Consider the following 27767-nt stretch of genomic DNA (forward strand, 5'->3'; position numbering starts at 1 on the left):
TTCTCACACTTCCTGACACAGAAGAGAGAATGGAGAGTAGGGCCAGTACTTGCAGCTTTCTTACTGTGGAAACAGGAAACAGTAGGTGGGGTTCCTTTTTTTTTTTTTTGTATTTACGAGACAGGGTTTCTCTGTATTGTTTTGGAGGCTGTCAATCCAGCCTGGCCTCAAACTCACAGAGATCCGCCTGCCTCTGCCTCCCGATTGCTGGGATTAAAGGCATGTGCCACCACCGCCCGGCCAGATGCGTTCTATCTAAAGGTAGTAAGTTGGGTTTTAATTTTCATTTACATACTATATATTTTCCAATAATTGTGCCATATTTTTAAAGAAAAGATTGCTAAAACATGTTGTAACTATTTTTTTGACTATTTCTGTTGTCACAGATCAATTCAGCCAATTTACAATAGATCCACATCAAGTTGATATTTCACACGAGGGGAATAAACAATAGAATTGAAAATAAACAAGTTGCTTAAAATATGCAAAAAAAATCACATTGACTAATTACAATTACCTAAGAGCAAGCACTTGAATGAGAAGGTTTAAATAAAGTGTTTGGTGCCAAAAACTGTGAGTACCGAGTGATGTTTTGATATGATTGAAAATTTTCTGTATCCTGATAAGCCTCTCCACCGTTGCAGCCATCCAAATCAGAACAAATCAAACTGAATTAGAAAAAGACAGGGTTTAATGGATACAGCACTCCTGGGTAGCCTTCCAGCCCTCCCCCCCCCGGAGAGGAGACAAGAAAGGGAGATGGGATAAACCAGGAGTTTGACAGTTTAAATACCCTGTGGGAGTGGTCTTTAGTATCTCTGGGGGAGGGGTCATCATTTGAGGGGTCATCACTTGGTAGGCTTTGGGAGGAGATGGGGGAGGGGAGCTTGGGTGGAACCTCCACCATAACATTCCAGACTCTTTGGGTATATGAATGCCAGGGACTAGGGCAAAGTTTTCACCATTACAATGACCTCTGTCTTTACTGCGTTTTTTAACAAGATTTTCCTGTTAATAGTCAAGAAGGTTGAGTATTGTTAGCTTTCTTGTAAAGTTGTAGAGCTAGAAGGTATATAAAAATTGATCTTTCTTCCAAATTCAGTAGATTATCAACAAAATGTACAAAGTCAGCCATCTGACTTGGTAAGAGCCAGCATAATGAGTCAAGTTCCTTCCACCACTTGATGTATTTGCTACTTTAGAGAGTTGCAACCTAAGATATAGTTCACAATGTTTGAAAATCCTGTAAAGAAAGAAATCTAAGAAAGTCTGTAACAACCAGTGTAGCAATAAAGAGGAAAGCCTTTATTCTCCTAAAACCTCTGAGCAAAGCATTAGCTCTGCTGTCTAACTCACTTGTTCTCTATTAAGCACATTTCTTATATTGAAAACAGTTATCTTTTGTGTTCAAATACTTTCAAACAACCTACCTTTTCAACCTAGCATTCAATAGTTTCTGTGTTCTATTGCATACCCTAATTGCATTATTCTATACATAAACAGGTGGAATGAATAAAACTTTACAAAAGTGTTTAGACTCTGAATATGTCCTCTTAAAGTACTATTTGGATGCAGAACCCAAAGTGCATTTATCAAATGAAATAGTTTGCACTCAATTTCAATGCTGAGTTGGAGTTTTAATTTAGCACTCCCATAAAAATGACACACATATTTCAGTTCATTTTGTAATAGCAGAATTTTTTATCTTGCCAAGATTATTCTGCAATATGATTTTTGAGGGTTGTATTTTGTTAAAGGTTCATAAGAGGGACCTGTGGAGATGGAATGCTTGGTAAAATGCTTGTGATACAGACAAAAGGTCATGAGTTTGATGTCTGAACCCATGTAAAGCAGTCAGGTATGGCAACATATGCCCAGAATCCCAGCATTGGGAGTGGAGACAGGCAGATCCTGGGGTCTTGCTGGTCAGCTAGTTTACTGATCAGAGAACTCCAACTTCAGTGAGAGACCCTGACTCAAAATATAAGGTGGAGGATAACTGAAGAGACACCCAGTGTCAAGCTCTGGCTGCCACATGCAAGTAGCCATACACACTAGCACACACAAGTTAACACAGACACACTCCTCTAACACAAGCAAAAGCTCATGAAAAGGCCAAAGGGATGATTTTCAACTTGGAAACTGAGTGTTATGATCTTACATAATGCATCAGTTCCCCCATCTCCATTCTTCTCTTCCATGCTCTCAGTTAACTGGAGTCAGCCACACCTTCAGTTAACTGGAGTCAATCATGGTCTAAAGACATTCAGTGGAAAACAGAAGAAACAAGTTTTTAATAAAACTTTTTGTACTTTTTGTTATGATTTGTTTTATTATTGTCATTTATCCCATACTTTTTTCTTATATATAAATTAAGCACTGTCACAGGTATGTGTATAGAAAATAAAAAATTGTCCAGTCATTCCTCAGCATCTTCAGAGAGCCTGTTTCTAGCTCACTTGACAAATACTAAAGTCTATAGATGCTCAAATCTCTTCTATAAAAAGGTATACTACATGCAGTAATATCTTCCCATATATTTTATGTAGTCTGTCTGTTACTTATATTAATATAGTGTGTGTAATTTGAAAACCATTGTTACACCATATTGTCTAGGGAATAATGACAACAGTAAGAGTCCTTACAGGTCTAGAGCAGGCAAAAATATTTTTCTTTGAATATTTTCTTTAGATTCATGATTGGCTGAACCTGTAGATGAGGACTTGATGGATAATAACTGTCAATTTATCATGAATATGTGTAATTGTATCACATATACACATTTTTTTAAATGGGTGAATATTTGTATGGAAACTTTATCTAACTAGATCTTTTAAAAAGCAATTACTTGTAACTGAATAGTAGTATAAGCTGTAAGTCAAAACCAGAAATGTTCTTCATTTTGATAGATTACCAGTTTATAAGTGTACAAAAAAGTCACTATTTTGTGACTAATACAATAAGTGACTCAGGTGAAGACTGAAGTGATTTGCTGACTTAACACATCCTGGGGCTAGAATAACAAACCTGGAGACTTTAAAAAAAACAACCTGAAATTTATTTTCCCCTAGCCTGGAGTTCAGAAATATCACTGGAAGGTATAGACATGGCCATGGTACCTCCAGAAACCACAGGTGAGAGCCCTTCTTATCCTGTGTAGCGTCTGTGGTTCCATTCATTCTGTAGCTTTGACTCTAGCCTCTGCCTAGGTTGTCACACAGGCTTTCCCTGGTACATGTGTCTGAACTCCCATCAACCTTTCTCTTGTGCACCCCTGCCCTTGTATTTCGGGCTTACCCTGAAAGTGAGATGACCTTACTTTTAAATCTTTATTCTGGTTTTCAATGATCCTCTTATTAAATAACATCACGTTCCTATCTATAACATGTTTGAGATAACTGTTTCTTTGAGTTAATTTAATCCACTACAATGAAAATCAGATGCATTGTCTCAGAGTGTATCTTAAAAGATTCACATTAAATGCTAAGTAGAAACTTCACAGAAATGTGGGAAATCGTGGTTGCTGTCAATCTGTTAAAATTTCTAAAAGTTCCAATGTCTTTATGTTATGGGAAGGACACACTGAAGTATTTAAGGGCACAGGAATCTTGCATCCATAACTATTACTGTTGGAAACCACTACTACAACTATTCAGACAAAAAGAAGATAAGCTAAATTTGGTGAGGTATTGGTATTTGGAAAATACTATGAGATTTTGTTAGAATGATGTATGACAGTTTTGTATATTATTGCTCTAAATTATTATTTATGTAGGTCCATAATTATTACAAGATAGTACGGGGATGGATGGATGGATGGATGGATGGAAGGATGGATAGATGGATGGATGGATGGCTCGTTGGGTAAGAGTGCTCAATGCTCTTCCAAGGATTCAAATTCCCAGCATGCCCATGCACTTGGACATGCATACACACAACACATGGGTGTATCATATGATGCACAACTGCCTGTAACTCCAGTTCCAGGAGATTTGATGCTCTCTTCTGATATCTGCAGGCTCCTGAACATACATGGTATACACACACATATAATAAACAAAAGTAAAAAAATAAATCTAAGCAAGGAGAATAAGTTTATAATATAAAATCTGAGAAAAAAACCCTTGTTATCTTAGTGGAATCAGTTTAGGAGGCTTCTGTGACTGTGGTGCTGGGGCAATTTATATCTGGCTATAGATCTCTGGCTGTAGATCTAGCAATTTGACAGTTTCTAGAGTAGCAGTTGTTAAAAAAATTATCATCATACTTCTTTGTCAGTCTGTGCATAAGCTTAGAGAAAAAAATAATGAAAATATTTGCATTGTTTATTATTTTAATTCTGTTATTTGAGTTCTCTATATAGGGTTTCATCTATTTTGACAAAGATTACCTCTACTATGCAGTTAAACTTGATTATTTCAGAGTTCAAGGACCAAATCAATAGAAAAACATGTCATTTGGTGACTGATAGCATGGGTCACTGAGACCTAACATTTCAGTTACTGAAGATGGCTAGCTAGATATATGGATGATCTTATTTCACTTAATTGGTATTATGTCTGAAGATACCTTATAACTTGTTTCTATGGTGGTGGAGTTATGTGCTTTTAAAGATGATGCTGTGTTACCAACTGCCAAAAGAGGCCCATGTCAGTGGGAGATATGTGCCTTTGTCCCTGGCATCATTATGACTGGCAATTGTTATAAGCATTTGGAATCTTGAGGTAATTTGGGGTTTTCATAGGCATAATTTGGGTAGGATGATGAAATTTCCAGATAAAGGTTGGGGGACTTCTGTAAGAAGGTGCACAAGGCTAAAAGAAGGAGGTTTTAGCAGTGTGTGGTATTGCTACTTGCCTGTATTGTAAGCCTAGGACAATTATTTTTTTCTCTGTTGTAGTCCTTGTACCCTGTATACACAAACAGGTGAAAATTCAGGAAAATTTAAACATCTGCTGTTACAAGTTTAGTTCATATTTTAAAATTAAAATTTTTATTTAAATATATTTAAATTTTATTTCTTCTTCCCATAACTTTATGCTTTGCAAAAGATGATGAGAATGTTTGTACAGTAAAATACATTGACTCATTTTCATAGGCCACCAGAAGGGGTCTGTCCATCACTGACAGGATTAAAGGTCAACCTAATATAGAAATGCTATCATTGAAAACATTTTTCAACTAAAATCGAATGAAGATTTCTTCAAAGACAGTCTCCTATTCTTATAAATAATTAACAGAACATGGCTTGTAGTCACTCAATAGGAAATAGAACAAAACGCATTTTTAATTTTAAGAAAGGAGTCAAGGTGTTCATCTTAATGTCACAACTGATTAAGGTGTTTCTTTATATCATGAGCTAGCCATGATACAAACTTAATTTTAAAAATTTGAATAAGGTAATAATTCTTAGTCTGAATTACCCACCCCTGCTTTGTTTATAGGATACATAAGACACAAAATGCAGGGAAGAGTATCCAGAGGCCTTGAGATGACAAGCTGTTAGATGGTTCCACAAATTACCAGCAAGTTATGTTTCTCATGCTCTTTCTTCAGGCTGGATCTTTTTCTAAAGATCTTTTTCATGCTTTATTGATAAAGTACATTTAGTTGGAGGAAAAAAATAGTGCACTAATATAAAATACAAATAGTAGGGTATTAATATAAAATATGAATAGCAGGGGACAGACCTGAATATGGACTTTAACCACTAACAAGTGACGTTAGCAAGACAGTCAGCATAGAGACAAGAGACAAATTACTGTATACCAAAGACTGAATGGAGACTGAGGAACTAAAGCCATTCATCATTAGATAATGAATGAGTACCAGAAGAGGAGGGTGACAGATCATTTGGGCATCAATTCAACATAGTGCAGACAAGCCATAAGAAAGTGAGGGCCCATGCACTCATCACCCTTCGAGGATGGCCTGCTATCTTTCACTTAGTGCTGCACATTTAGTGAATCTGTGAGATGCTATTAGAAGATAATACCTACATAGATAGTGTGCATTATCATAATGGTTAGTGTTGACACCCATACTATTTTCAAATAATATAAAAGATTGTTCTTTTATCTGCAGAATAAATGATTCAAATGCGTATTCTCCATCTGTTCCTCACAATTAGACAGTACACTCCCCTTTGATAACAATTCAGGTATGTTAAAATATCTGTTGTGGCCCCTGTAGTGGCTCAAGCCTGAGTCTGTTGACATGGAACAATCTATTCATGATAGTGTCCATAAGAAAACATGTGCAGATCCAGACTGTTCAGCCAGGCTTACACGACCCTTTCTTGGCCTACCATTTTTGGTAGACTGGTTAGTAACATATAACCAACATGGACATAATTTTTTGAATGTGGATGAAAAATAATAAAAGCATCCTCTGATCTCAGTGCTGATGATGTCTAGTGATATCATCAAAACTAAAAGGTAGAAATGGGGTAGACTTTCAAAATTTTATGTTCAAAAACTACTTTGAATATATGAATAGCAAGAAGAAGTTGACTTATTTAAGAGTTCTTATCATTCAAAATCACCTTGGTAAAAGGTCTAAGGACTATCTTTACATTTTCCAGGATTTAATTTCTTATTGAGAGAAATAACTCTATCTTCTTGCTGCAATACTGTCCAGTTGCTGAAATGTAATGTACTTGAAAAGCAGTTTAAATTAAATTTCACTTTAGAGGGGAGAAGGCTATGCAATTTATACTCACATACTAAAAGCAAAATTTCATTCTAACTTCAAATACTTGGTTGTGAAAAATCCGTCTTCGTTTTGCCCCTTATTCTCTTCTTTCTTCATTTTGAGACAGAGCCTCGGGATGAATCCAGGCTGTCCTGAACCTCAAAATCTCTGCCTTAGCCTTTTGGTTGGTGAGATTACAGGTTTGCTCCATCACAGCTAGTTCTGACCTATTTAGGTATTTTGCATCTTATGTAATTCACTCATCTCTACATAAACATAATTTCTTAAATAGCATATACTTAGGCCTATAACTCCATGTCCCCAACATAAGATTAAAGTTGGATACAAAGCATGCATAGAAGACTAGACTAAAATAGGTGTTTAGGGGAAGACAGATGTTCATATATGGTTTTGTTGTTAAATACTAACATTTTGAAATTAAAAAGTTTAGATTGGAGCTACCTCAGATATCTGCATAAGCAATAACTTAGGTAGTTACATCATTTTTTTGAGCCAGTCTGCTGTAATCCACAAAAATGTTTAGGATCTTTACATCTTTTCTATTTCATAATGATCAGAAGGCTCATTCTCTTAGACCTCTCATGATCACAGTCAAGGAAAGAAAACTCCATGACAGTTGTAGGAATGAGGGAAATAAAAGGAACATTAAATAACACTGCCACACAAATTCTAACCTACGCTAATCAATGATATTACCTCTTACATTATCTATATTGACTTGTTTCCATCTTTTATCTTACAAATCAATATTACAAAAATCATTTGAGGAGTACAGTGCCTTTTATGCAAGAAATTAAAGCATGCGAAGCTTTGTAAGCACCAAATGTTGACATTATCACCTGTCTTCTAAGGAAAGCATCACACAGTGTTCTGAAATTGTGTTCAAATAGCACTTAATTCAAAAAGAGATAATGTTTTGGGAGATTAGCATTCTTGATGCACTATTTAATAACCTATTTGGTTTCCTGGGAGGATGAAGTGGCTTAGGAATACAAAATACTGTAGGAATAATGAGGAGGCTTAGGAATGATAGATGCTGTAAGAAGATAAATTGTAAAATGCTGTAAGAAGGTAAAATTCACATTTCTTGCTTAGCTCCATCTCTGACACAGCCCTGAGAGTCATAAACCATAGCTGATTCTTTTACTTCTTCAGAAAACTTGAAGAGCTATTACAGTAACTCTTGGGTACATGTATTAGTTACTCTCCTTAGGGCTATGGAAACATATTTGACAAAAGCAACTTAAGGCAGAGGGGCTATATTCTGGCTCACAGTTCAAGGATGCAGTCCTTCACAGTGTGAGCATCCCCAAGCAGGAATGTGAGGCAGATGGCCACATTAAGACCGAAAAGAAGAATGCCAGCATTCACCTGCCTGTGTCTTCCTCATAGATTATTCCAAGTCCTATTAAGTTGCTTATTGAAATAAACCAGCATAATGCCCACCAAATATGAACTTCCTTGATAAGGCTTTCATTTTTAGCATTCAGTTATCTTCTTTCAGGTATAAAATTTAATTTCGTAATAAGGGGTGGGAGATATCAGTTTCTTAAAGCTGTCAGCACAACTATATGCTGCAGGCTTCCTTTCCTTAGATATGGATGCACGATGATGCACAGAGAAAGCCTGGTTACAGAATAAAATGCCTCTAATGTTTTTAAAGAATAACGAAATACCCATCTTAAATGCTCCTATGTCTGATCATAACAACTTCAAAATATCATAACCCTAATTCACATTTTGGGAAGAGTAGAATAGAGTTAACTGAAAGAAAACGCAGGCCAGTTACAGTCCACATTAGGACCAGTTTCTTTTTTTCCCTCAATATATGTTTTTATTTAAATTAGAAACATGAATGCTTCACATGTCAATCCCAGCTCTCTCTCCTACCCCTCCTTCCTTGTCCCTCCACCATCCCTCCCAGGCCCCCACCCAATCCCCACATCATTCCCCAGAGAGGGTGAGGCCCTCATTGGGGCATCCCCAAAGTCTGTCATTTCACCCCGGGAAGGACCTAGGCCCTTCCCCATGTGTCCAGACTGAGAGAGTATCCCTCTATTTGGAATGGGCTCCCAAAGATCATTCATAAACCATGGTAAACACTGATCTACTACCTGAGGCCCCAGAGATTTCTGTGGCCTCCTCCCTGGCTCTACATTCATGGAGTCTCGATCAGTCTCCTGTTGGCCTCTCAGCCTGGGATTCAAGAGCTCCCCCTTATCCAGTCAGCTGTCTTTGTGGGTTTCACCATCATGGTCTTGACCCCTTTGCTCATCACTCCTCCATCTCTGTCACTAGGTTCCAGGAGTGCAGTTCAGTGTTTAGCTGTGGGTATCTGTCTCTGCATCCATCAGTCACTGGATGAAGATTCTAGGATAGCATATAACCTTACCATCAAGGAGGGGCAATTAATGTAGTCTCTCCACTATTGCTTAGTTTGCCAGTTGGTGTTATCCTTGTATATCTCTGGAAGGCACTTCTCTTGCTCTTGTCTTAATACAATATGTCCCAGAATATATATGCATATATATGTATGTGCATATGTGTGTATTTAACTCTTAAAACTCTTTTCCTCCTTTCCTTTTGCTGCTGCATCCACAGCCATGGGTATGCTAAGGCTACAAAAAAGGCTTGCCTCTAGTGTCCTCACTGTGGTAAAAAGAAGGTCAGGTTGGACCCCAATGGGACCAATGAAATGGCTAATGCTAACTCCAGTCAAGAGATCTGGAAACTGATCAAAGATGAACTGAACATCTGGAAGCCAGTGACTGTCCATTCCTGGCCTGATGCTGAAAAACCACTTTGGCTCAGTGGAAGGGCAGGCATATGGGCATAAGGAAGTAGAAGGTTACTGCCAATGCTCAAATGCCAGAGAAGGTGACCTGGATGAGAAGGATGTGACTCCTGTGCCAACTTCTCAGGAGATAACATTAAGATTGACTACCGTATGTATCACAGCCTATACCTGAAAGTCAAGGGAAGTGTCTCCAAAAACAAGCAGATTCTCATGGAGCACATCCACATGGCTGCTCTCTGCAGGAGCCATATAATGAATTCTAGAAATCTGGCCAAAACATTTGCATTATTGCCTTATTCTAAGCCTAGTCTGCAATCGGTTGTGTCAGTGACATAATTTATATCTTCTTGATTCTCAGGAGAACTCTTTTCAATGAATACACATTTCCTTAATTATATAGCAAGGCCAAGGACTGCAGATGAAGGGTATTTGAGCGGTCTCTGTTTAAGCTTTTCTTGTGTGCATTGTACATCACTGGTGACTTACAGCCACACAATGACACACCCAGAAATGTTCAGCAACAAGCCGTGTGGCTTCTTGTACTCAGCTATGAGTCAAGTTTAGACAGAGAACATGCAGCAATGGGGTTGGAGAGTTTCTCTGCGTGTTTCATTGTTGATCCTATAGCCCTCAAAGCGAAACTGCTTTTATGTAGTGAGTGCTTCCCCTGACCTTGCTCGCCTCCCTCTCTTTCTCAGTGTATTACTCTTTAATTCATGAATAACTAACTGGTGCTGTGAGACTTGATTAATATTTGAATGCCTCTTTACCTTGGTGTCCTAGGTTCAGAATTGTCTGTTATCTTTTGCGTGGGCTAGGCTAGTACTCAGTGAGATGCTGGCAAATGACTTCCAATACTTTGTTAGGAACAGATCTCTTAGAGGGATTCTGTGCTCAGGTATAAGAAAAGTACTCATTGAACGATTTCATTTCTGTCATTAGCTAAAGTCTTTATTTCTCTTCTCAGATATATCCAAAGTTACCTGAGCAACCACATTAGAGTTCTCTGCTTTGACAGTCCTTTAGCAACTGTTCCCACTTGGCCTTATTCAAATTAAAATATTGTTGGTGGTGATTTTGTAAATAGGAGCCAATATGATTCTTGGATTAAAAAAATAAAGACCCTATGGCGAAGCCAAAGCTACCAGATTTATACCGCTCCTTGGCAGTGCCTCTAACTTATGTATTTGCATGGCTTCTGGGCTGCCATTAGTTGCTCCAGTCCATGTAATTCTGAGGTCTTTGAATTTTAGCTGAACTTATTATCTTGCCTTAATTTGTCACATAAGCCTCCGTAGTGCTTAACTCCTCTGACCTTTTCCTTAGAGGATGAGTTCTCATAATAAGAGTCAATGCTATTTCCTGGCTTGCTCTGAATGCTTATTGAATCAAAGTCTCATCTTATAAAACTGTAGCAGTTAGGTTGGCAAATTCAAATACACTCCAGCAATCCAGTATATTTACACCAACTTCTTCGCAGCAAGAGATCAAATTATGCCAACTTGTTCACAGATGCTGCAACAAAGAGGAGAAAACTAGACTAGTTTCTGATGACAAGGGGGATCCTATGGCCTGTGTACATTGCCGCACCTGCTGCGCCAGCTGTATCCAAGAATGTGAGGAGGGTGTCGGGATTGATGACACAGAGACCAGTCAATGATGCAAAGAAAACTTTAAGCAGGCCCCAAGAAGGCTCAAGAAAGCCTCCCAAGAAAGGCTTCCCTCAAGAAAAACCTTCAGCCCTCACTTCTCTTACCTCTGGCTGATTATATGCCCCTGACACCAGAGTTGGTGGCGGGAGGTGGGGAGGTCAGGAAGAGGCAGCTAGCCATTGGAAAGATCAAAGTCAGGGTGTTCCTGTGAGCGAGCCCTTATCAGGAACTTATTGCTCCAGTAAACATTTCTTAGGGCACCGGATTGTTTTCAGTAAACACGTTTTTAGTAAACATTGTCTACAGCTGTTAGCACCCCGTCACTCAAGGCTTTATCACTTACAGGTAACAAGCTCTTTGCACTGGTGAGCTCCATTAACAGTGAAGTTCTGGAAACCAATGATCATGTATGGGCCAGTCTCTCTACCACCTTGGTGTTCTGTATTATTTACAGTTTGTTTCCTTAAAACATGTAGGGAGTTAACCAAGGTTCCTACCTAGCAATACAGGAAGGTGACTTAGGCAGTATGTTTCTACAAGATAAAAAGGCATGGGCTATATTCTCTAATAACACAGACTGTCTACTACAATGAAAAAGTCATTAAAGGCAATTAAATATGGAAATCCTCCCACTATTACCCTCTACCCATAACCTCTGCCGGATGTTGGTCCTTCCACATGGCATCTCCCAGTCTTCCTGCTTTCCTTATGTCCCTTTCAGAGCACTGCTATCCCCTATGAGTGCTACAGAACATTGAATACTTCTCTCTAGTAATTTTAGGGAACTATGCCAGCCAGTCCCTGTCCTATTACCTAATGCTTACACAATGCCCATGATCTTCCTTTAGCACTGTTTTAGCATTGTTCCGCTCTCACTCAGTGTTATTCATATTTACTCTGGCTTATCCATGGAAAAAATTCAGGCTGGTGTTCAAGTACTTTCTGTTTGTGACTCTTGTTATTTGATTTGATTTCTTCTATATTACAATCTTTATAAATTTGCAGTAACTATTTAAGATGGATGGATGGGAAGGTCAAAACAATACCTCACCCTCCAAATGTTAATATTATTTCACTAACTTATTAGAGGTTGACTTGCTGGTGTTGTTATTTCTCTCTCTCTCTCTCTCTCTCTCTCTCTCTCTCACACACACACACACACACACACACACACTCTCTCTCTCTCTCTCTCTGTTCTGACCATTTGTTGTTGTATAGCCCCTTATGTTTGCTGGAGTCTGTAATTCCATTTATGTCTCCTGAATATTATTGTCTTGTCTTCACCGGAGCTAGATTACATAAGAGATCAGGAGTCATAGCCCCTGATTACAGCATCTTCTATTATCCTAGTCAGGAACAGTAATTGAACAGTGTTTCCCTGGTTCTCAAAAAGCCTGTAGTCTCAGGAGCTTCATAGTCACCAATAGCCTGCCGGTTGGGGCATTTGTGGGACACAGAAAGCATGCAATTAAAATACATTAAAATGATTCTGTGTTCAAACAAGTTACTGAAGTTGATCACTTTAGTATGGGATGAGCCTTAATATTTATATGGGTAATGAAGCTGTACTATTCCAATAATACATAATTACTATTTTAAATTTACCTACACATCTATTAAACAGGAATGAAGTAACAGCAGCACAGCTCTTGGTAAGTGTGAGGATACAAAAAGCAGAGTTCTCACCTTAAGGGAACAGAGAAAGCTTATCCTAGAGTCAAATTTGAATGACCATTGTTGTTAAAATGTTTAGGTTTATCCAGTAACAAGACACAAACCGTGACTCAACGATCCCACATTGAGTTTATTAGTAGACAGGGAGGGAAAGGGGGGGTGAGAGGTAACCGACCTGTGCAGAGCTGAGAGAGAGATAAGATATGAGAGAGAGAGAGAGAGTGAAAGAGAGAGAGAGAGAGAGAGAGAGAGACAGAGACAGAGAGAGAGACAGAGAGAGAGACAGAGAGATAAGAGTAAGAGAGGAGATGAGTAAGACAAGAGTAAGAGAGCGTAAACGGGCAGGGGTCAGTCCTTTAAAGGGGTCCTTTGCACCTGCTTGGTTCTCATGGAACTCTAGGCTGGCCAGAGTGTTGCCTGAGTGCATCTTGCTAGGTAACAGGGCAGGCCAGCGTAATGCCTGAACCTTTCAACCATGGCCCTGAGAACATAGATTTAGGTTATTGACATTAACTGTTCCAACATGGAGGGTGTTTCATGGAGTTGTATAGTTTTACAGAACAAAGTCATAAATCAGTGCATGTTTAAAACACAGAAAGCTGGGTCTCATTTAAAACATTTCAAAAGGCTTTTAACTTTTATGGGGAAGGGATGGTTCTTCATGGGGCTAAACCTAGCCAAAGTTAAAATAACTTTGGGTGGGGGGCTGGGGGACCTGGTGGGGAGGGCGGGGGAGGAGGGGGAGGGAGAGGGAGCTGGGATTGACATGTGAAACAAGATTGTTTCCAACCGAAAAAAAAAGTGAAAATAATTAATCTCTGGATTTGCAACATTCCAACCTCTCCACATCATTGCAGTTCTATCAGTCAGTCCGTCTTTGCATATGCAGCTTCTTCTCAAGAATTCTAATTGGCAGGTACTGATAAGTTTTGAATCCCTGGTTGTTGCAAACCCACCGCCACTGATGTAATAAGCCAGTCAAGCAGCATTAATAAATCCAAGTGTAATCTGAGCAAAGCGTTCCCAGGTGGCCCCAAGGTAAAGGGAAAGACCATGAGGGGAGCCCATGGGATGGAGGCTTTTAATTCCTTCTAGGGGTGGAGTCACTGATGGCAGGCTTCCTCAGGAGCAGAGTCTGGACTGAGGTAACTCCAGGGGAGGGACCCATCACTTGACACCCTGAGGGCGGGTTTGCAATAGAACCCTGAGCTGGAGATTCCAAACGTCCTAACCTTTTTGGATAGATATAGATATCTGTAAAGGGCTTCCACCTAAACAACATAATATATGCTATTAAAATTAATCCCCCTGATTTCTCTCCTGTGCAAGGCCAGCTGGGGCTCCCATCGCCTCTGGTCCTGCCTTTGCACTTACCAAGGCTTAATGACATTGTTGGACACTGATATCCTATCTCCTAAAATATGATAGTCACATCCTTCCTGCTAAGCTTATTTTGTGAAGGTTAACAGTCAAGATGGTACTTGCTGAAGCTTTTTCTCGTCCATTGAGTTGGAACGAAGTTGTTCGTTTAATTTTCCATTTAACAATAATTGGTGCAGTAACATATGTCACTATCAAATGGATGGTAGATGCAATTGACCCAACCAGAAAGCAGAAAGTAGAAGCTCAGAAACAGGCAGAAAAACTGATGAAGCAAATTGGTGTGAAGAACGTGAAACTTTCACAATATGAAATGAGTATTGCTGCTTATCTAGTAGACCCTCTGAATATGCATGCTACTTGGAGTGATATAGCAGGTTTAGATGATGTCATTACAAATCTGAAAGACACAGTCATCCTACCTATCAAAAAGAAGCACTTGTTTGAGGCTTCTGCAGCCTCCTAAAGGTGTTCTTCTGTATGGACCTCCACGCTATGGGAAAACGTTAATTGCCAAAGCTACAGCCAAAGAAGCAGGCTGTCGATTCATTAACCCTCAGCCTTCGACACTGACTGATAAGTGGTATGGAGAATCTCAGAAACTGACTCCTGCTGTTTTCTCCCTTGCGATAAAGCTGCAGCCTCCCATCATATTTATAGATGAAATAGACTCCTTTCTATGAAACTGTTCAAGTTCTGACCATGAAGCTACAGCAATGATGAAAGCTCAATTTATGAGCCTCTGGGATGGACTGGATACTGATCACAGCTGCCAGGTCATAGTGATGGGAGCTACCAATCGCCATCAAGACCTTGACTCAGCTATAATGAGAAGAATGCCTACAAGGTTTCATATCAACCAGCCTGCTCTAAAACAAAGAGAAGCAATCTTGAAACGCATACTGAAAAATGAAAATGTGGATAGACATGTAGATCTTCTAGAAGTTGCCCAGGAAACTGATGGGTTTTCAGGAAGTGATCTAAAAGAAATGTGTTGAGTATGTCAATTTTACATCAGAAGAAGGTCATGATGAAGATGAAATCCACCTGTGCAGCAGCAGGACCTGAATCGGGCAATTGAAAAGATGGAGAAATCAAAGGGTGCAGCATTTCAGAATGTTTTGGCTCATGTTTGTTTAGATTAGAAGTAAAGATCATTTTTACGGTTCAGTGATCTCCTATGGGATATACTCTCATCCTTACAGCAGTGAGAGAGATCCTGTTTGTGGTTTTATACTCAGATCCTAAGTTATTACGGTCTGTCATGTAAACGGTATTAACTGTTTGTCAGAAATCATGAGGAGGAAATTCAGTCCAGCCTGAGTGTGGGTGCTTGTTTGACCTTTTTAGCCATATGCTGTTAAATAGCCTTATAGAGTCTAAGCTGGCCTTAAAGTAATAAATAATTTGTTGTTAGTAGTGAGAAGTGGGATGTGGTTAGGTGCTGGTTTATAGACATGTGAGAATGAATGTGTGTGTGTGTATGAGTGTATATCAGTGTATATGTCTCCATTTTTCTTTGATATTCTGTAGATAGGTTTGAATACAGAAGCTTTTGTTTTTTAAACCCCAACTGTGGAGTCCAAAAGCACCAGATAAATAGCTTGTAGCAAAACGGGGATATAAGGCAAGATCTGACAGGTACAGTGATTCAGCCATTCCTAGTTGTCACTTGTTTTGGCCACTTTTAAGTTGAAAATTTCCTCTGCAGTTGATTGAATCAACCTCATCTGAATATGTACATGTGTCCCAATTATAGTGGTTGTCAAGAAAATCGAATAACAAAGCAGTATTTCTCAGTGATCAACACTAGTGGTTGATTGGTAGGCAAACTGATTGATCAGCATGGATTTCACCTCATTATGCTCTGACACCAAGTAGGCGCTTTTTACTTTTACATTGATTTACATTAAGATGGATTGAATCCTTTCAAAACAGTGGGCTTGAGAAACCTCAGTGCTCTTTATATGTGTACATGACTTTCAGTGTAACAGTTCTATAACTATGTTCCTTAAATGTTGTTTAGAAGTTGCATGTTCTTTAATTATGTTCAACTTTCATTTGGTCACCCAAGTAAAATGATAGTTTATATAAATAGTCATTACTAAATGTATTAAAAATACTCATTTTGTAACTTAAATTTAAAAATTTTCTCAGCATAGTATAAATTGTACAAATATACACATCAGAATTCCTGTGTTGTATCTGTAGTCCCTTGATGCTATGTGAACCACATATAAAACTCTTCTGTTTTCAGACCTCAGTAACCAGAATTCTGTTGCAGGCACCTCAGCATACAACAGAGCAGAAGATAATGGCCACAACACAATCTTTAGGTACCTCTGAATCATCAGAAAGATTAAATTATGGCAAAAATGCTTTTGTTTTTTATTACTTGTTTTATTTCTTTGAAAACTAAACCTTCATGGGTTTATTGTATTACGTTCTTTCTCTGGTAATATGTCTTACAAGACCTATTGAACTTTATTCCTCCGTTTGTGCTTTGGTGGTTGTAGATTGCAGGAGGATAGGCTAACAAAATGCAAGCCACACAAGGTTGTGAAGATGTTGTAAGATGAATGCTAATACACGACACCAAGAAACATGTGCTTTTTATAATTTACAATAAAAGGTCCTTCCTTTTGAAAAAATTAATCCCTTTCATCTATTTTAATGACTTAATATCTAGTTACTTTTCTTCATACTAAAAAGTGTGTCCATAAAACATAATTCATTTCTCATCACTTAGAGCAGTGATGCAAAGGCAAGCTGTTGGGTCAAAGAAGATTTATTTTGGAAACTGAAGATGGTAGAGACTCATCAGCAGATTCTGTCTTACCTTTGGGTTGCAGAAATAAGGTCTACATCAGGAGCTGTGGGGAAGCATGCCAAATAGGTGGGCATCAGTGCAATTTACACATGCCAAGTTTTCTGCCCTTCTGATGCTTGAGCTGCTATCCAAAGCTTCCAAGACAGTAGGGTTCCATACATGTAAAAGAAAATGACTGTTTAAAAAATTGTGAATGCTCATGTATTTTAGTTCTTTTCCTAAGACTAGCTCATTGTGCATTCAATGATTAATTTACAAATGCATCCTTTCCCAGAGGAAAGCCATAAAAGGCTATGTCTCTCTGGATGATCCAGGAAATAGAACAACAATATCTTGCCCATTCGGTGACTTCATCCAGAAGTGTCATCTATAACAAAGCTCAGCAGAGAGATGAATAATGACTTCCCCAGGTGTGTAACTTTCAAATTAGTACTGTTCCAAAGTTAAGTAGGAGCAAGTGAAACTAGAGGGTTGATTAGATAACAATTTTTTGAAAAGATTGCCATCCAAAGTCAAGTATCAGATATGTAGTGCATAGCTTAATACTTACTGTAATCTTTACAGGACAACCATCATGCTCTACGGAGATACAAGTATACTTGGCAAAGGTCCAGAAGAGATCGTGAAGTCACTAATTGCCTCAAAGTTTTTCAAAGTGTGGTCTTACCAGCTCAGTGGTTGATCCACTTAAATTGATTAAATTTTCTAGCATTATTCTTAAAAAGTGAATACAGAGTTTAATTTTGTAAGTTTGTCTAATAATCTGAATACAGAGGTGGGTCTGCATCTGCAAAACACCCATAGAAATAATCCCTTGTCAGATTACTAGACAGGCAGGAATTCTGCTGATACGCCCCTGTCTTAAAAGAACAAGTGGTTTTTGACAGATAAACCATGTTCAGAAGTGAAATATAAAGTACATCAAGGAATCAGCTGTAATGATTGCTGCATATGGCACAAAGGGATAACTTCAAATGCTTCCAGTTGAAATCCTAATAAAATGAATGCTTCATTTCTAATCCAGCTTCATGTAAAACTGGTGAACAACTGAGAGCTCATTGAAATTCAACGATGTTGAGAAAGTGCCCCTCTTATTAAACTCAAACACACAAGTTACAGTCTACCAGTCTCTCGCTAATCTTTTCGGTTTTACCCCTCCTTTGTTAAGGTCCATCATGAGCAAGAAATGGGACTCAAACTCTTCAGAAAACTGGAGTCACACCTGGAGCAGCAATGACACACAGCATCACTGGTACTCGGATATCAACATCACCTATGTGAACTATTATCTTCACCAGCCTCAAGTGGCAGCGATCTTCATTAGTTCCTACTTCCTGATCTTTTTCCTGTGCATGGTGGGAAATACTATAGTTTGCTTCATTGTAATAAGGAATAAACACATGCACACTGTCACTAATTTCTTCATCTTAAACCTGGCAATAAGTGATTTGTTGGTTGGAATATTCTGCATGCCTATCACATTGCTGGACAACATCATAGCAGGTATGTTGAGTTGTGTGCGGTATAAATATGACCTGGAAAAATGGTTCCACAAATGCTTAGAGTCAGAGCAGAGTCATTCATTCATTCATGTCTTCACTCATTCACACATACTTATTGGGTTCCCAGAAGTGTTCCAGGTATCTATCTTCACGAGATGAACATTCTAAGCAAAACATGTAATAACCAAATAGATGTGCAGTTTGGGAACAAGAATTTCCCTTCCACGCTTCTGGGTCCATGTCATCATGGGCCACGTCACATGTTCTAGAGGCACAGGGACAGTGTATTTCCTGGTCCCAGTAGTGTTTTCATTCAGAGTGTTGATTTAACAGTTTGTTGTGTTAATTGAGGAGCAACACTTGTGATGTTCACATTCCTACCAATATAAGGAAAACAATGAAAAATTGCAACATATTGAAGTTATCTGCAGTACCTCAAGCTGTTTCAAAGCTCGGATCCTCTCATGACACTGTTTCCTGCCATAATTATTTTGAACTAAATGATTACTTTAATATTCTGCACATAAATCACTTCACTGTATCCATTATTTTGTTTCTCAATAGGCAGCCCCTTGCAGCATTTTCTGTCTTTATTTTTGGTAATTATGACCATATAACTAAGTAATGTGAAACTAATGTCATTTTATGTTTTCTAAACTGCTTAAGACAGAAATCCCATTTTAATAATCCACTTACCACCACATAAACACCAACATGCATCCACACCCATCATCTCCTCTATTAGTCAGCTAGGAATCACCCAGTGATTGTTAGCTGTCTCTCCCGTTGATGCCCTCTCAATCTTCTCCACCCCTCTTTGAATTTGTCCCTCTGGTTTCTGATACCACATCTTCTTTCTACTTTATTCCTTCCTAAGAAATCGCACATCATGGTGAAACATTTCCAAGAGTCTGCATGTCTCTAAATGCCTTCCTTTCACTCTCACACTTGATTACAGTTAGCTCTGTGAACATTTCTGGGCTGGAAAACTTTCCTCTCAGAACTTTAAGGGGATTTCTTTCTTGTTACTTCTGAGAAATGTTGAGTTATTGTTGAACATTGTTGATTTGAGTTGTATATTTTTTTCTTCCTAAAAGCTTTTTGAGTTTTCTTTATCCCCAGTGTGTTCTGAATTTTTATGAAGTTAGGGCTGGAAGTCGGTTTTCTGTGGTTGATTTATTGCACTGGATACAAACTACTCCTTTCAACTTGAAAACCAATGGGCTTCATCCTGAACAATTTTCTTGGCAAAGTCTTTTCTCTTCTTTTGGATGTGTCACATATAGGAGGTCATAGTTTCCCTTTTCATTGTTTCTCACTTAATTTATGGTTCTTATTTTTCTAATCTTCAAAGATGTGTGTGTGCATGTGAGTGTGTGTATATGTGTGTACACATGTGCACGAGAGCACGCACACATGCGCACTAGAGATATGGAAGTATATACCTATAATATAATATCAGCCCTTTGGAGATCCAGGCAGGAGATTGCAAGTTAAAGTTCAGCCTGGTCAACATAAAGACACTATCCTCAAATCCATGTGTTTGGGACTAGACAGATTGCTTAATGCTTAAGGGCAGTTGATAATGACCTAAATGCAGTTCCAAGCACCCATGCTAGTTGGCTCATAACTACCTATAACTCTAGTTTCTGGGGGATTTCCCCCTTCTGGCCTATGTGGGCACCTGAACTCACCTGTCTAAACCTATACATAGATGCACACATACACATGATTTTAAAATTACAATAAATCTTTTTTAAATCCAAGGACTAAGTACATAGGTCATTGTCAGTATGATTACCTAGCTTATACAGGGTCCTTGTCTCAATCCCCAACACTGTAGGGCAGAGAAGGGTTTTCTAAACATTCATCTTGAGTTCTTCATTTTCATTGTCTTAAATACGTGACCTATTTTTGCTTGCTTTCTGTTATGTTTCTTTACTATCGTTTCTGAGATTACTGGTAAAATGTTTATTCTATCTTTGTGTGAATTTTATTACACGGTTCTTTCCTATAGTCCCTTTATTTTGTGTTTGATAATTTTCTAGCATTAAGAACCATTTTTGGTTTATGATTTAGTATGATGTCCTATGTGTTTGATAGGCTCACCCAGGGATCTGTTTAAGCTCCTACTGGGAGCTGAAGTGGGCAAATCACAAGTTGGAGTCCAGTCTGACCAACATAGACCAACCTTGTCTCAGAAAGCAAAGTGAAACAAAGAAAGACAACTCTAAGTAGGGAAGCCTGTTAAAACAGACTCACTTGTGCTCCGTGGGCTAATAGAAATTAGATACGAGTAGTTTGTTTTTTAAAAAGGAAACTATGGAGTTTTTGAACAATAAAATTTGAAATCTGAAAAACATGTATAGCGTGTTTTTAGGAGAAGCTATTTTTTTAAAATAGTGAATGAGTGTTTAGAAGGTCAAACTGCTCTGACAGTTTTGTTTATTTCTCTTAGAAATGCTCTGGTCACTGAGGTTTAGGTAAGCAACTCCGCTACTTCCGCTCATGTAAAGGAGTCTTTATTCTAGACACCACTATTATGCAGATTGTGCATTGTCTGTATTTATTTCATATGTAATTCCTGGTTCCTCACAATTTATGGGTGTATTTCCAAATTATATCATTAATATTCTGTCTGCTTTATCCACATTAAAGCACTGCAACCTAAGGTTTGATGGTTTACACTCTGGAAACTTACCTGGTATTAAATCTTACTAAGCCAAGAACTGGCAGGGGCAAGGTATATGTTTTTTCCCTTGTCTGGAGATATCATGAATTAGAAAACAGTTTCAAAATCTTCTCCTGGGGATTAAATATAGAGGCAGGTGTGAAGTGCTTCTTATAGTGTCTCGGATGTAATAGTTACTGTGCTGGGCTTGCATTGTGAATACTGCATTAATGAATCAGTCTGGAGAAATTACCAACAGCATCAGGACACATTGTTCTGTGACTGCCTTCATTTGTTATGTTTTCGTTCATATTTGCGATACTGTGAGGTAAAATCATCTTCTCAAAAGACTATTCCATCTCCCATCCAGGATGGCCATTTGGAAGCAGCATGTGCAAGATCAGTGGGCTGGTGCAGGGAATATCAGTTTCAGCCTCAGTCTTCACCTTGGTTGCAATAGCTGTGGACAGGTAAGTCAGCTCCAAACCCCAAGCCCCAGAAAGTGTTCATTTACCAAATTACTGCAGATTGTCAATGATACTACACTGATATAACTATCTACCTGCTTATATTACTGCAATATACAGCATTATCACAAAAGTATTGCATCACTGAATGTTTATAGCAAATTGTGTAATTCATGCAATTATTTGTGTTTATTCAGATCTTGAGTATTAATATTTTCCATGCAGTTACAGCTTGGGAGTATGAACTGAGGTGTTTAATTTTAGAATTATTGATAGATTGTTCTTCTTTTCAATAACTGCATAGCAAGACCAGTTGAGCCCTCAATGTTAAAACGATAAACTGCATCACTTTTGGGTAAGCAATACATTTTCTGTGTGTGCACACTCAAAATATACATTAAATATAATGGTGCCCTGCAAGTGAACATTGTGTAGTAATTAGGGCTTCTTCCAGTGAACAAAATCTATCCTATCTTTTGTATTTCTACTTCAATCTTAAGCTAAAAAGGTTTCCTTCCACTTTTCATTTGTCCTTAAAAGCTTTGACCAGTGTTTTTGACATGACACTTGAAAAAAACTTGAAAATAGACATTGGCCCTCTTTATTTTAGAAAGTAAATGAGATTAAAATCAACAATTAATGTTGCTTTTTAAGTGGGTAGCATGAAAGATACTCAAATGAATGTAGCAGAGCAGCACAGGTCAACATGTGTAAAGTGTAAAAGCACACACAGCCAGAGAGACTGCATGATGATACACATGATATATACCACAATGTGAAACCCAACCCATTCCAGATGTAGGTGAATGCTGAAAATGCAGAAATGCGTGTACAGGAGGGATGCCTAGCAACTTCTGAATGTCTTCACAAAGAGGAAAATGAATGAGTATGGCTGCCTTTGGTGATGTTTTGTTTGTGCTCTAGCAAATAACGCTTGACTGGTGATCGAAATGCGGAACTAGCCACACTGGTTATCCACAGAGGCCAGGCAGTGGTGGCACACACCTTTAATGCTAGCACTTGGGAGACGGGCAGATGGATCTCTGTTAGTTCAAGGCCACCCTGGGCTACATGAAATTGATCCAGTCTAAAAAAGAAACAGAGACAGGGAGTGATGGCTCACACCTTTAATCCCAGTACTTGGGAGTCGCATGTCTTTAATCCCAGCACTAGGGAGGTGGAGACATGAAGGGATGTGGCTGGGCAGACAGAGGAATATAAAGTGGAAGGATACAGGAGTTCATAGCATTCAGTTTGTGGATTTGTAGAGACAGGATTGCGTATTTGGTCTGAGGATTTGGTAGAGGCAAGACCTAGTGGCTGGCTGCTCTGCTTTTCTGGTCTCCCAGCATTTACCTCTGTATCTGACTCAGTGTGGAGTGTAGCTGCATGTGAAATGCAGTGTTTAAGACAGCATGGCATAGAGACGAGAAATTTCAGGTCTGGAGGGCAATAACACTTTTCTTCTGCTTTTTATGTTTGAAAATGTAATGACTTTATTAGTAAATGAATGTAAAGTCGTTTTATTATTTGCATGGCATGATGCCTCAATCATCATCAGGGAATTGGATTTTAGTTTGTGTGTTTTACATGTGTCAATCCTACACATGCTAGAATCATCTCAGAAGAAGGAACCTCAACTGAAAAATGTCTCCATAAGATCAGCATGTAGGCAAGACTGTGGGGGGCATTTTCTTGATTTATAATTGATGTGGGAGGGGCCCAGGTCATTGTGGGTGATGCTCCCCTAAGTAGATGTCCTGGGATGAAGAAGAAAACAAATTGAGCAAGCCAGTAAGCAGCACTCTTCCTTGGCCTCTGCCTCCAGGGTCCCTGTCCTGAGTTCCCTCAGCGAAGTGGGTCTTAAGAATTATAAGCTGGACAAACCCTTTTCTCCCAAATAGATTTGCTTGTGATATTTTTGTTTTCTGTGTTTTGTTTTGTTTTGTGAAACAGAGTTTCAGTAGGTATCCTTGGCTGGACTGGCATTCACAGAGACCCACCATCCACTGTCTTTTGAAAGCTGGGATTAAAGTCATGTGCTACCATACCCTGTCTTGGTCATCATCTTTATCACTGCAATATAAACCCTAAGGATCTATATGTTTGAGTTTTGCTCCATAGTTGTATCTTTAGTTTCATTCATTTCATTTTTAATTATTCAGAGATAGTACCAATAATACAAAATAACATTCAATTATGATTCTTGTCTTATTAATACATTATAATTGACAAATTTCCTACATGAATATGATTCATTTTGATGACTCCCACAACCTCTCTTATCTCTGCTCCCGCCCCTACCGTGATTCCTTCTTTCCTGCCAACCTCTTCCCCATACTTATGACTTGCTATTTTGTTTTGTGTCCCACAGAGTTTAATGAGGCTATTCATGTGATCACGTATTTGGAACTATTAGAGCCTGATGGACTCACTAGAGGGTACATCAGTAGATACTGACTTGCCCCTCTTCCAGAATCTGTTAGTAGCTAGTAGTTCAATAATAAGTTGTATGGCCCATGAGCCCCTTCTCCTTTCACAGCTGACTGTTGGGTGGGCTGAACTTGTACAGACCTAGTTCTACTAGGCACAGAAGCTGCGGGTTCATGATTGCTTTGAAGATGGGCTTTCTCGCTCCTTCTCCCTGCCTTTTGCCTCTCAGATACTTTCTGCTCCCTATTCTTAACTTTCCCTGAGCCTTAAGGGAATGGAATGAATGTGTTGTTTAGGTCTGGGTCCTCAACTATTCATTATCCTCAGCATCTTGGGAAGCTATGGCTGTCTGCAGTCATCAACAGCCGTTGAAGAGGGGCTTCTCTGGTTAAGGCTGAGCACAGCCTTTGTCTGTGGGAGTAAACAAAGTTAGTCAGAAGGCAGTTGGATGCTGTTTCACTTTTGCTAAGCAGCAGTCACAGGTTCTTTCCTTGGACTTACGCTCTCTTTAGTCAGGGTTTTTGACTTGGTTGACATTGGTAGGCATGGGTTCCCTCTTGTAGAGCAAACCTCAGTGTTGGTCCCAGAGAAGAACTGGTTTCCCCCATAACTCTGTGTCATTGTTTCACCCATGAGCCAATCTTGCCTGGCAGATTGGTTAATAAAGTCCAAAGCTGAGGAAGAACTTGTGTATCTTTCCTGCCCCTGGCAGTATGCAGAACACCATCTGGCATGATGTAAGGCAGCCAGAGGGGAGAAATCTTCCAGCTCAGTTCCATCTTGATTTCTCTGTGTCTTGCATTCAAGGTGTGTGGTGTCTTCAGCAATAAGGTATCGTCAACTCATTCTTTAGTGACTCTCTGAAGGAGTGTCACAGAAGTTCATTTGGAGTTCCTATTCAGCCATTACTTTCTTCATCTGTGTATCTGTCTGCTGAGTAATACACTCTGCTTCAGAATAATCACAAAAACAAAAAAAAGTATTAAATAGGTAATAATACCTAAAATGATAGAGTTGCATAATAGCACATGCTTGTTATAATTATTTGTAACACACATCTAACAACAATAAAAGTCACAATAACAAAAGTGGTAAAATTCCTCAATGGAGGTTGAATTGCCATGCTCAACAGAGGATAAAGAAGGGATCTTTATCGGAACTTACAATGGTGCCTCTTAGACCTGTATAATTGTAAAATATCTAAAACTACTTTTTGGTATAAGAAATGTATTCCTCTTGTGATTCTATGGGCTGGGCGAGTACCTCTCTCAGTCTTCTGCTCCCTGGACCACCCATGTTGCAGTGCTACTCTGTGGATTAAATTGAGACTGATGCATCTAAGATGGCCAGCCAGATGCTCCCCAGGGCCTTTCCCCATGTGCTTCTCCTCTAAGTCAAGTTTCTTGGAAGCTGGAAGCTGCATTTTCAGAAGAAGCATCCAAAAGGACAGTCCTGGTGTGCATGCTTGTTAATGTGTACTAGCCAGAGCACATTCCACGGCCAAGCATGGAAATGATATATTGGGAACATTCAGAACCCAAGGGGGAACTGGTTCGTGGATTACTACTGATGAGCTGTCTCCTGCAGCACAGTAGAACTGGCTGTTCTATTGATCCTACTATTCTGGAGTCTAACTGCTTCGGTTGAAATCATACATAACAATAAGCCAGATGTGACCTTTCCTAAATCCTAATCTTCATATTTTAATCTATCATGCTTCCAGGAAGAGCTCATGGAAGCCCACGGGACTAAGTCTATGGCAGAGTTCTAAGGGACAGGATTTGGCATGTTCTGATGTAATACCGTTAGCACCATAATAACATTTTCTCATTAATAGCATCTGAGCTGTTTCATTCATTTACTTTGAATTGCAACATATATTCTGTCAGTTACATAAGTTGGCAATGCTTGCTGTGTTGCCACAGGCGCTAACTTTCTCTGCTTTTAAGGGAAATATAGGCGGTCGTCCTCACATTGGTTTGCATTGTGTTCGGAAGCTGAGGCAGTGCCCCACTGATCTTTGCCTCTCATTGCAGATTCCGGTGTGTCGTCTACCCCTTTAAGCCAAAGCTCACGGTCAAGACAGCCTTTGTCACTATTGTGATCATCTGGGGCCTGGCCGTTGCCATTATGTCTCCATCTGCAGTAATGTTACATGTACAAGAAGAAAAATACTACCGTGTGAGACTCGGCTCTCACAACAAAACTAGCACGGTGTACTGGTGTCGGGAGGACTGGCCAAAGCAGGAAATGAGGAGGATCTACACCACTGTGCTATTTGCCACCATCTACCTGGCTCCCCTCTCCCTCATTGTGGTCATGTATGCAAGGATTGGGGCTTCCCTCTTCAAGACTTCAGCACACTGCATGGGCAAGCAGCGCCAGGAGCAGTGGCATGTTTCCAAGAAGAAACAGAAGGTCATCAAGATGCTGCTGATTGTGGCCCTCCTTTTCATCCTTTCCTGGCTGCCCCTGTGGACTCTGATGATGCTCTCAGACTATGCTGACCTGTCTCCTAATAAACTGCGTGTCATCAACATCTATATCTACCCTTTCGCCCACTGGCTTGCCTTTTGCAACAGCAGTGTCAACCCCATCATTTATGGTTTCTTTAATGAAAATTTTCGCAGTGGTTTCCAAGACGCGTTCCAAGTCTGCCAAAAGAAAACAAAACCCCAAGAAGCCTATGTCCTAAGAGCTAAAAGCAAGATGGTAATAAACACATCTGGCCTGCTGGTCCAGGAACCTGCATCTCAAAACCCAGGTGGGGAACATTTGGTGTGTGGGAAAAGTGCTGAAAATCCCACACAAGAATCCCTAATGGAAGAAATGGGAGAAGCTACTAACAGTTCTGCAGCTTAAAAAAGAGTGCGGGTCCCCAGTGCTACACAGTGTTATGTAGTATATGAGTGTGGATATGTCTTTAAATACTGCTGCTTATTGTGGCTTTGCATTTCTAGTATTCTGATGAAAATGTTTACCGAAAGCCCATTTGTCAAAAATTTTAAAGTATAAAAATGCCTTCCTAACCAGTCTGGTACATGAAATATTCAGTGACTTTCATATTTGCCTGAAATCTTTCAAAGTCTAGCCATTCCTATTTTAATCATTTGTTTTCATTTTTTATTTATTTTTAATTTATTTTGTTTTTTTTGGGGGGGGAGATTTCGATACAGGGTTTCTCTATGACTTTGGAGGCTCTCCTGGAACTAGCTCTTGTAGACCAGGCTGATCTCGAGCTCACAGAGATCCACCTGCCTCTGCCTTGTAAGTACTAGAATTAAAGGCATGCACTACCACCTCCTGGTTTTAACCATTTATTTTATGTGAGTCAAGAAAATCAAGTGCGCTTGTTTTGTGAGTCTGTCATTTTTATCTGTCTGTCTATTCATCTTTTCTTTGTCCTCTATCATCTATATGTCTAGAACAGTGGTCCTCAACCTGTGGGTTGCAACCCCTTTGGGTAGTCCAATGACCATTTCACTGGGGTCGCTTAAGGCCCTCAGAAAACAAAGATATTTATGTTACAATTCACAACAGTAGCAAAATTACAACTCTGAAGTAGCAATGAGATTTTATTGTTGGGGGTTATCACAACATGAGGAACTCTATAAAGGGTTGAAGCATTAGGAAGGTTGAGAACCACA

General features: G+C 39.2%; 1 protein-coding gene and 1 pseudogene across 4 annotated transcripts in view; both read left to right on the forward strand.

The window, feature by feature from the left end:
• The window catches only part of Npffr2 (neuropeptide FF receptor 2), a 36201-nt gene extending 9034 nt beyond the window's left edge, over nt 1-27167 (forward strand). For 2 of the 4 annotated variants that reach the window (XM_005068164.4, XM_021226067.2), the window contains exons 2-4: nt 18216-18550; nt 21591-21690; nt 26157-27167. In XM_005068164.4, coding sequence (XP_005068221.2) covers nt 18223-18550; nt 21591-21690; nt 26157-26982 — 1254 coding nt within the window. In that variant the 5' untranslated portion in view covers nt 18216-18222 and the 3' untranslated portion in view covers nt 26983-27167. Of the gene's footprint in view, nt 1-3112; nt 3135-17321; nt 17458-18215; nt 18551-21590; nt 21691-26156 lie in introns of those variants that run through there. The other 2 variants (XM_021226065.2, XM_040747376.1) reach the window with 2 other exon arrangements.
• LOC101838737 lies at nt 14177-15362 on the forward strand (annotated as a pseudogene).
• Nucleotides 27168-27767: the final 600 nt, after the last annotated feature.

This window comes from Mesocricetus auratus, unplaced genomic scaffold, assembly GCF_017639785.1.
Source record: "Mesocricetus auratus isolate SY011 unplaced genomic scaffold, BCM_Maur_2.0 Super-Scaffold_100006, whole genome shotgun sequence".
Classification (NCBI taxonomy): Eukaryota; Metazoa; Chordata; class Mammalia; order Rodentia; family Cricetidae; genus Mesocricetus; species Mesocricetus auratus.